Source organism: Zalophus californianus, chromosome 1 (genome assembly GCF_009762305.2).
Source record: "Zalophus californianus isolate mZalCal1 chromosome 1, mZalCal1.pri.v2, whole genome shotgun sequence".
NCBI classification, from domain to species: Eukaryota; Metazoa; Chordata; class Mammalia; order Carnivora; family Otariidae; genus Zalophus; species Zalophus californianus.
In genome coordinates, this window is record NC_045595.1 from 98,130,198 (window position 1) to 98,141,423 (window position 11,226).

Below are 11,226 nucleotides of genomic sequence, written 5' to 3' on the forward strand. Positions count from 1 at the left end.
GAAAGAAGAAATGCAGAACACAGTACAAACAGAGCATAAAGAAGGAACAACTAAGCCAGTGCTAGGGCAGGCAGTCAGGAGTTCTGGTCAGAAATTATAGACAATAAGGAAATACAATGAGTAAAAGCATGGATTTTCCAATAAAACTTTGTTTATAAAAACAGGCAGCCAGCCCGTGGGCCACAGATTGCTAATGCCTGATCTAGAAGAGATTATCAAAAACAGAAAAAAGAAAACTGCTCAAGTGTTCAATGGCAAATAAATTTGATTACTTCTGTTCCATCCTGGGTACCTACTTCATAACAAAAGAAAACAATAAAGATGCATAAAACAAAACTAACCATTACCATTTTGCTCCCTTAAATTTAGAGCAAATCTGACAAAAATATGTATAAAATGTATGTTATATTTCAGAAGAGCAGAAGAGGGTAGATTTCATAAAACCAATTGCAAATGAATGCACAAATAGCAGGACTTACCAATACAACTGCCTTTGGCCTCATTTTGCCCTTGGCTTCCATTCACATTTACAAACATAAGTGGGGAGGACTTCATTATATGCTGGATGAAATCAAGCAACATCACAGAGGTTGGCTGAGAGTCAGTTTTCTTTACAAGTTCTAGAGCAACTAAAATGATAAAAGATTCATTTTAAAGAGTCATGACAAATTAGATGGCAGTCCTTTTGTTAAAAAGTAGACTTTGGTGACCAGAACTGTGTCCAGTATAATATTCATGATAAATGGATGGGACTAAATTCTACAATCCTATCTAATTTTAAATGTTTAATAAACATGTACATTCATCTATTATACACCCATTCACCAAATATAGATTAAAGGCCTACAATATGCTTGACATTGTACTAAAATCTGAGTGGGGGAAAAAAACCTCACCCGATTAGGTGAGAGAATCAGACAAACTAATAATTATAATATGGTATGTTAACTGCACCAATCCACAATAGAGGAAGCAAGTGTCTGCGAAGAAGCTGTAAAGGAACTGATTCCTAGATGATGAGAATTTGGTCAGAGAGGGGAAGGGCAAATGGTCTAAACAGGGACAGTACCATATGAAAACACATCTTGCAAGTATTCAGTAGTCCTTTGTTATTTTTCAGCAACTCTTAATTTCACAGATTGAAAAAAGGCTGACTATTTTAAGTCATAATATCTGTGCCAAATTTGGAAGTAAGTTTATATACTATGAGCCAAATGCTACACTATATTACCCCTTCCATGTAATTTTAACAGATATGACAAATGTGACACCATCTTGCCAAGTTGGTAATATTTGTCTTTTAAATTGCCACAAACAGGAAACAGTTGCTTCAACAACTCACAAGATCTTTTTTTAATTTTATTGTTATGTTAATTACCATACATTACATCAGTTTTTGATGTAGTGTTCCATGATTCAACTCACAAGATCTTATTACCTCCCACAAAGTCACCAACTCTTAGAGTTTTTAAACGGCATTTGTTTCTCAACCACTAGTATAAGACCTAGCTAAAACGGGGTCCACATCATTGGAAATGGCCAACTATTTTTCATCTATTCTAATATCTTATATCAAAGAAGAACACCATAGCAAGCAGCAGAAAATCTAGATAACAAGCAGGAAAACAGAATTACTTTAAATGCCTAACTCACATTATGTAATAAGTTAATACCGTAAACAAGTTGCTTGAAAATAGTAACTATCATAAATACTAACTTTACATTTAAAACTACATGGACAAAAATGCTACCATAATGTTGTATAAATAAAAAAGAAAACAATTTAATTCATAAAATTTATATAAGAAATAACTGTTTCTTACCAACATTTACATCTGTAAGTATTCGGTCAATGAACTGACATAAAATTTGTCTTGGCTTCTGTACAACTGTATTATAGTCCTCTGGACTGGCACTAAAATACAAATAAAAAGTTTTTAAGCCTTAAAAAGACTCACAATTTCATTTGTAAAAAATTCTCGAATTTTGAATTTTTCATTGTATCCTTCTGTTTAAAAATGAAAGAAAAATTTAGGGCGCCTGGGTGGCTCAGTCGTTGGGCGTCTGCCTTCGGCTTAGGTCATGATCCCAGGGTCCTGGGATTGAGTCCCATATCGGGCTCCCTGCTCGGCAGAAAGCCTGTTTCTCCCTCTCCCACTCCCCCTGCTTGTGTTCTTGCTCTCGCTGTCTCTCTCTCTGTCAAATAAATAAATAAAATCTTTAAAAAATTTTTTTAAAAATTTTAAAAAAAGAAAAATGAAAGGAAAATTTAAATACGCATTACTGAGTTAGAAGGAAAAAAACATGCTAAATGACACCAGAGGCACCCAATATGCAAAATCTAGACCTGCCCTGCCCAATATAGTAGCCATTATTTCTGTAGCTATCGAGCACTTGAAATGTGGTTAGTCCAAATTGAAATGTACTTTAAGTATAAAATACACATTGGATTTTAAATATTTGGTACCAGAAAATGTATATCTCATTAATAATTTTATATTAATTACATGTAGAAATGATATCTAGATAGAGTTATATAAAATATATTATTGAAAATTACTTTCACCTATTTTCTTTTTACTTTTTGTCATGTGGCTACTAGAAAAAAAATTTTTTTTAAGATTTTATTTATTATTTGACAGAAAGAGAGACAGAGAGAGACAGTGAGAGCAGGAACACAAGCAGGGGGAGTGGGAGAAGGAGAAGCAGGTTTCCTGCTGAGCAGGGAGCCTGATGCGGGGCTCAATCCCAGGACCCTGGGATAATGACCTGAGCCGAAGGCAGATGTTTAACGACTGAGCCACCCAGGCGCCCTGAGAAAATTTTTAATTACACATGTGGCTTGCATTTTATTCATATTGAGCTGTGTTGATCTAGACTTTTAGAAAATCTACAGAACACAGTTTCTTCAACAAATGAATTAAGGGGGGAAAAAAAAGAGGAGAAACCTATAACAAAGACTTAAGAGCCATATCAATCAATTACAATCTATGATCCTACAATGGATTCTGATTTAAAGAAAAAACTAAAAAAAGCAAAACAAAACAAACAAAAATAAACTATTAGCAAACTGTATATGACAACTGGGAAAATTTAAACACAAGCTAGATATTTGATGTTATTAAGAAATCATTCTTAGGTGTGATAATGGTATTATGGTATGTTTAAAAAGTCTTTACAGGTAGGGCGCCTGGGTGGCTCAGGTGGTTAAGCAACTGCCTTCGGCTCAGGTCATGATCCCGGAGTCCTGGGATCGAGTCCCACATCAGGCTCCCGGCTCAGCGGGGAGCCTGCTTCTCCCTCTGACCTTCTCCCCTCTCATGCTGTTTCTCTCTCTCTCTCTCTCAAATAAATAAATAAAATCTTAAAAAAAAAAGTCTTTACAGGTAATATTGATATTTATAGATTTATAGATGAAATGATGTCTCGAATTTGCTTCTAAGTAATCTGAGTTGACAGGAAGGCCATGAATAGATAATTATTGGGTTAAATGGGCAACTGATATACCATTTTCCCTTCTTTTGGATGTCTGAAACTTTCCACAATGAAAATTCAATAAAATATTAGGGAAAATTACATGTATTGAGTATTGGGACCAATCAAGAAAAGTAAATATTAAGAGAATATATAATAATTAAGCAGAGCAATTGTATCTTAGAATCCTGAATGAATTGAACTTAAGCTCCATGATTTGGTATAAACCAGCAAAGAATTGAATGTATGAATATAGTAGAAAGTCTGTATTCTACCACACAGGATGAGAAATTATACAGTCATTCATATAAACAACCACCATTTATTGAGCACCTATAATGCGCCATACTAAATACCAGAAACTACTGCTGGGGTAAGTGAAAGACAAGTTAGTGGAGGAGACTGGTTAAGTCAACCTAGGCCTCTATCCAGGGTGGAGTGTGAGGCCATTCACCAAAAGAGTTAAGATAGGAGGAAGCACAGGTCCGGGGAGAAAAACAAAACCAGTTTTAGAAATACTGAGTTTAAGGTCTCAAAGGAGCAACTAAATGGGATGCACAAAAAGACTGTTGGAATTAAAGTTATAGTCCCTGAGGGGTGCCTGGCTGGCTTAGCCAGTAGAGCATGTGAGGCTTGATCTCCAGGTGGTAAATTCAAGCCCCACGTTGGGCGTAGAGTTTACAGAAAAAAAAAATTTTTTTTAAAGCTCTAGTCCTCAAGAAATATCTAGCCTAGAAACATAGATTAAATTATCATTATATAACAATACCTATCAAACAAGACTAAACACACTGCATTATTGCATACTTTCAAAGCAGTATAATACGGATATTAAACCCTAATTTGCATATGAGGCTGACATTCATGGAAATTATATAATCTACTACTATTATAGCTAGTGGTAGTGGAAGCCTTGAAAATTAGTGCAATATAAGAAGTAATAAGGAAGTCAAAGAGAGAACCCCAAGTTAAAGTTAAAGGGGCTATGAAGGAGAAAGGGAAAGAGCCAGAAAAACAAAAAGAAAAACCTTAAGAAGCGTGTTCTAGAAACCAAGGTTAGAATTTCGAGGAGCGAGCTCTAGACATGATCAAATTAAATTTGTTTGTTAAAATGTCCTTTGAATATATTTTTTATTATGGTCAAATATACTTAACATAAAATTTATTTTAACCATTTTAAGTGTACAGTTCCGTGGCATTTAGTATATTCACATTATTCTATACCATCACCACCATCTCCAGAACATTTTTATCTTCTCAAGCTGGAACTACTAAGTTACTGAAATTAACAAATACTGACAAGTAATATAAACCCTAGGTATATAGAATCAAAGACCAAGTAGTTGTATTTGTACAGGAAAGTGAAAAAAACTTGGTGCTATTTATCTTATTATTTAAACCAGCATTGGCCCATAGAAATAATGCAAGTCACATGTGCGATTCAAATTTTTCTAAGTAGCCACATTAAGAATAGAAAGAAACAGCAATTTTCATCATAACAGTATATACAAAATATTTTTGAACATGTAATCAATATTAAAATTATTGGAGACTGTTTTACCTCCATTTTTTTTTTTTTTTTTGACACTGACTCTTTGAAACCCAGTGTGTATCTCACATTTACAGAACATCTCAATTTAGATAAGCCATAGTGGCTACCATATTATATGACACAGATTTAAATATAACAAAAAATTTTAAAAGTCTGAACTTACAAGGTAACATCAATTGTTTTAGACAAAGTCAAGAGAGTTTGTCTTTCTAAACCAAGTGTAATTTGGTAAGTATCATTTAGAAATGTGAAATGAGGTGTACTGGGAGAGGAATCAGGACTATGGGTGGTGGTGAGTTTTCTACAAAGTATAATTTTCTATAAAGACAATTTATATAATTTTTATCAAAATTTTTGACACAAAATCAATGTGTTATTTTTATCAAAAAAATTTTTTAAGTAGGCTCCCTATCCAACGTGGGGCTTGAACTCACAATCCCAAAATCAAGTCACGTACTCTATCAACTCAGCCAGTCAGGCGCCCCATTTCTATTCAGTTTTTCAAAAAGGTGAATTGATTATCATTCATTAGATGTACTATTAGAATACTCACTCATGGGAGAGTGGGCATTTCTTTTTATACAAGCTCTATCTTGGAACTGACCTAAGAGGGTATATTTAGGAGGAAATTTAATTCACCTGAAGGTTGGATACATTAGCAAATACTTGATTACCTCCTCTGGGACAAGGATGAAATACCAGGTTAACGAAGGTATCATGCATCAACCCTAAAAATATTTGTAGATTAAAAGTTAAAAAAGTAAACAGGTAATTTTAACACAGCAGGGTTAAGTATTAATAGAGCCAAGACAGAGCACAAGAGGGACAGAGCCCTGAGTAGAGCTTATCAGTCTAGGCTCCCTGAAGGAAGTGATACAAAGCTAAGTCCCTAAAGGGCTAAGCAGGTAAAATAAGGGAAAGGAGGAAGTATTCCAAGCAGAGGAAACAGCATGTGCAAAGGCTCAGGAACAAGAACACAGGCTGCTCTAGAAACTCTTAAGGAGTTCTATATGGTTAAAGAAGAGGGAGGCAGTAATTGGACATGAAGCTGAAGAAAAACTATAAGGTCAAAGCTCAAAGAACCAACTAAAGAGTCTGGATTTTGTACTGAAGGCAATGAGACATTGAAAGGTGCTAAGTAGGAGAGTGAAGGGTAAATGTTCTTGAATTCAATTATGTTATTTCCCTGTTTAAAACATTCCAATGGTTTCCCACTGCACTTAAATCTAATTCCTTATTCTGGTCTATAAGGTACTAAAGGACCTGGCCCATGGCTACTCCTCCACCCTTAACTCACACCAGTCCCTTCCTTGCTTCCTATGGCTTCACCCTTCTTCCTATTTTTTAAAATAGTAGGCTCATTCCCACCTAGAGACCCTTAAACCTCCCATTCAATCTCAAGACACTTCTCCCAGTTTCACATGACTGGCTTCTTCTCACCATTCAAATTTCCTCTAGTGGTTAATGTTGATGCTTCCCAGGTTTTCATCTCCCTCCCATTGCCCCATTTAATATTTTAATAGCAACTATCATTATCTGAAAATATCTTGTAATTACAAAGTAGTATTAAACAGGAAGGTCAGACAAGGCCTTTCCGAAATGACATCTGAATGGAACCAGTCTGTTTAGAGAGAAGAAACAAGGTGCAAAGGACTGAAGGCAGGAATGACCTTGATGCATACAAAAAATAAGGCCAATGTCACTGGAGCAGAGTAAGGGAAGGATATGTGGCCTTGAGGTCAGAAGCAGGCAGAGGTGAGATTATGCAGGACCTTAGAGGCCTTGGGAGAAGTTTGGATTTTATCCTAAATGTGCTGGAAAACTAACAGAAGGTTTTAAACAGAGGACTAATGCTATATAATCTACAATATAATTTATAGCTGTTAAAATCATCTTGGTTGCTGAATGAGAAATCCATTTTAAGTGGGTAAAATGGAAATGGAGAGATTAGCTGAGAGGTTACAGTAATAGTCTAGATAAGAAATTATAAGAATAGCAGTGGAGACGGTGAGAAGTATTGAAGGTAGGGTTGTCAGGACTTGCTGATAGATTATTAAGGGATAAGGGAAAGAATCAAGAAGAACCCCTAGGCTTTTGGTTGGTACATTTACAACAACCTGGGGAAGGACAGTAAAGACAGTAAATCAAGAGTTCTGCTTTGGATGTTAATTTTCATTTCAGGTATAGATGTTCAACAGTAAGCAACCTAATAATATCTCTGGGTAGAGATATAAATTTGGGAGTTGTCAGCATATAGATGATATTTAAAGACATGGGACTGGATGAAGTTATTTAGGAAGAGAGTAGAGATGAAAAGAGGACAAAGGATGTAGCCAAAGCACATGGGGAGTCAAGAATGATTCCTACATTTCTGGTTTCGAAAAATGACTGAACATGGTATCATTTACTGAGATATCCCTACCTCAGTGAATGGGAGGGGAAAAAATTGGGGAGGGGGGATATGTGGACAATATGTTGTATTGGCTATGTTGAGCCTTTTTTTTTTTTTGAGAGCACTGGAGTTTTGGGGGGGGAGATGGAGAAAGAATCTCAAGCAGACCCCCCCCCCACTGAGTGGGGAGCCTGACATAGGGCTCAGTCTCATGACCCTCAGATCATGACCTGAGCCGAAGTCAAGAGCCAGACACTTAACCAACTGAGCTACCCAGGTGCCCAGCTATGTTGAGTCTTAATGGCATGTGGGAAACCCAGCTAAAACTGCCAGTATACAGTTGCATAAATATTCAATAGGAAATGGATGTGGTTTGGAGAAACATATTTGCAATCATCAAATGGATGGCACATGAAGGCAGGAGTGGATGGGATCACCCTGAAAGACTATGCAGAGAAAAGAGTGCTAATAGCAAAAAACAGAAGCAAAATTTATTACTGAGACAGAAGAGCCCACACATTAGAACAGTTAACATCTCACTCTTTTCAGAATCGAATTGCCAGTCAATTAATGAAAAAAAGGGGGGGGGGGGACGAAAAGGACTTGATGCCTTGAATCTGACACCCAGCTCTGATAACTGCTATCTCTTTGACTTTGGTTCTTTAATTTCTGTGACTCAGTTTCTTACTGAATGGTGATAAAACGTACTCCATTCTACATCATGGAGATACTGTGAGACTGAGTAGGCCTGAATGAAGCAGTTGCAATGAGAAACTCATGACAGTTAAAAACTATTATTATAGAATTCTCTATGGGTCATTTTTTTCGATTCTTTCCCTTAGAATAGTCACAATTAAATGAAATGAAAGGTAACATAAGCTCTGGTGATGTAAGAGACTATAAATAAATCCAAGATACTATTATTTTTACTAACAAGTCTCATAAAGGAAGAAAAAAGAGGGAAGAAAAGTATTAATTAGTTAATTCTACATTAAAAACAAGATGGGAAAAAAAAATATTAGCTTCACATTGAGCCTGAAAGATGAAACCTGTACATCAGTTTTCTAAAATGAGCATGTGTATTCACGTTACTTTATAAAATGTTAACACAGGGGCACCTGGGTGGCTCAGTCGGTTCAGCGGCTGCCTTTGGCTCAGGTCATGGTCCCAGGGTCCTGGGATGGAGTCCCGCATCTGGCCCCCTGCCCGGCGGGGAACCTGCTTCTCCCTCTCCCTGCCTCTCTGCCTACTTGTGCTATCTCTCTGTCAAATAAATAAAATCTTAAAAAAAAATAAAATAAAATGTTAACACAAAGTATGCTTGCAACATTCATGAAAAGTGAAAAAACACAAAAACAGAATGATTCAGTTAAGACAAGTGTGGTTCCTTCATTTATCCTCTTATTTATGTGATTGAGTAAGACTAAATACCCTTGTATGGCCAAAAAGTGGAGATGAACACAACTGCACTGCAAAAAGAAAGGAATTAAATATCCCATGGATATTATATATATCTATACACATACATATACATACACACACACACATATAATGTCAGTTCTGACTTTGTGTGCTAAGTTTTCAAACAGCTTAAAAAATTGGGAAGCAATTATTCCGACTGATGGTTCAACTGCAGTTGTGGTACAAGCCCACTTTTTTCTTGTTCGCAGTGGGTTACAACTTAAAAAAAAAAAAAAAAGCAAGCAAAACAAAAACCCTGCCTTCCTTAGGCCTGGCTGAGAGAAAGTTGCGAGTGTGCTGAAGGGGGTTGGCAACCATCCACATCCCTCCCCTCCCTTCAGGTGGGATACTGGTTTACCTGATTTTACTGTTCGGTTTACAGAAAACAAGCTTTTGCAAATGAAACAATATTATTTTCACATTTTGGCATCATTCTGTGCACATTTATATCTTGTGGACGTTGTGGCAGGTCCCTGGAGTTTTTGACTAAAATAACGGATTGAGGACTGGATGGCCAACAGGAAATGGGTCCTATCTTCAGAACGGCCTATGGTTTCATTCTGAAGGAAGAAACCAACTACCTTTTCTGGGATTGGCCTTCCTTGCACAAAATGAGAACCAGTGATTTTTCTTCTAAAAGAGGCAGTTCGGGTCCAAAGGTAAAGCTAAAAACCCAATTCCTTCCGGAGCGATCACAAATAGAAACTGGGGAAAGTTCATGGGTCAAGCCCCTCATCTCAGGAAAGGTTTCCAGGAAGCAAAGGAGTGTAGAAAGTGATCAGAAGGGGCCGTTCCCTCCAGCTGCAGGGGACAAGCCCCGGGTTAGGGACGAGCTCCCGGGCGCCGCTGAGGTATGGGGTCGGCGAACGCCTCTCGTTCCCTGAACCGGCTTCCCAAAGGTCTGCGGCGACGCCTCGCATATTTTTAACCACCTCTCTGAAGAAGTGCTGAAATGAGTCTCGAAACATCCACAAGGGCCCGGGTTGAGGGTTTCCGAGCCGGCACGCGCGCGGCTGGGGAGGGAGAGCACGTGAGACGCCAGCCTGGCCGGGCGGAGGAAGACGCGGGACTGGGAGCGGGAGCGGCCAGGCCTGGCCCTACCTGCCCAACTCCCGCAGAGCGGGGATCATAGACGCCAGCTCCAGGCCGTGGTCGCCCATGCTGAGGATGCGCCGCACTCATCAACGGCGCCGACGCAGCCTCCCAACGTCTCTCCAGCTAGCTCTGCCGGGAAGGCGCGGCGCCCGACGGTAACCCGCCAGGCCCAAAACTCCTCCCGGAAGCCGCTGCTGGTCCTGCCCCGTTAGGCCCCACTCTTTTTCCGTGTAGGACCCGGGGGAAACCGGGAGGCCGAAAAGGGGTGGAGCAAGCAGACGGAGCACGCGCAGGTCAAGTTTCTCACTGCGGCTCGGGTTTAGGGCGGAACGCGGGGCGGCAGTGATTAGCTACGAGTTTTGGTTTTTACCCGCACCCTTTGCTACAGCTTGGGTGTAGCAAAGATCCCCGGTTCTGGAGAAGAAACAGGCTTGACGGGCACTAGCCCTGCCTCCCTCGCATCACAAAAGTGAGAACTGAGATAATTCGGCGAGTAGAGGGCATGACTAGGTCTCAGGTCTCCCCATGGCGGAACGCCCTCAGGTTCCTACCACTTTCCGTGCATCCTTTCTGAGAGTTAGGGACTCCTCCCTGTCTTTCCTGTTTCAGCAAGTTTTTTTTTTTCCGCTTGAAGTCAGGCTTTCTCGAGGATATTCCCAACCTTTAATATTAGAGGTTTGAACTTTTTATATGTGTCTCATCATATTCAGGGTCAGTACTGTGTATGTTTATGTCACCATTATGGGCATTTACTACCCACGATTTAATTTTTTTAAAGTAAATCAATGGATTTGGGCTGTAGACATTTTCTAGCCCAACCCAATTTGTTTATTTGAGAAATGGCCATCGGGATGCCTGGGTGGCTCCGTTGGTTAAGCATCTGCCTTTGGCTCAGATCATGATCCCTGTATCCTGGGATCGAGTCCCACGTCGGGCTCCTTGCTCAACGGGGAGCCTGCGTCTCCCTCTGCTTGTGCTCTCTCGCTCTCTCTGACAAGTAAATAAAATAAAAATCTTAAAAAAAAAATGACCATCACAAGAGACTGTTAACATGTCAAAATTATGTATTTAATCAGGCAAAGCCATGCAGTGTGCTTACATTTGTTCCAGGGTACATGAGGATAATTATTGATGCAATATCTAAAAAATACCAAGGGGCTCCTGGGTGGCTTAGTCTGCCTTTGGCTCAGGTCATGATCTGGGGTCCTGGGATCCAGCCCCGCATAGGGCTCCCTGCTCTGGGGGGCGTCTG

At 39.1% G+C, this 11,226-nt stretch overlaps 1 protein-coding gene across 3 annotated transcripts in view; it reads right to left on the minus strand.

Moving 5' to 3' along the window:
- The window catches only part of ATR (ATR serine/threonine kinase), a 94,956-nt gene extending 84,789 nt beyond the window's left edge, over positions 1-10,167 (minus strand). Inside the window, exons 1-3 of one of the 3 annotated variants that reach the window (XM_027584272.2) lie at positions 9,981-10,167; positions 1,824-1,915; positions 480-629 (exon numbers count right to left, since the gene is read on the minus strand). In XM_027584272.2, coding sequence (XP_027440073.1) covers positions 480-629; positions 1,824-1,915; positions 9,981-10,039 — 301 coding nt within the window. In that variant the 5' untranslated portion in view covers positions 10,040-10,167. Of the gene's footprint in view, positions 1-479; positions 630-1,823; positions 1,916-9,460 lie in introns of all 3 variants that reach the window. The other 2 variants (XM_027584273.2, XM_027584271.2) reach the window with 2 other exon arrangements.
- Between the last annotated feature and the right edge of the window lie 1,059 nt (positions 10,168-11,226).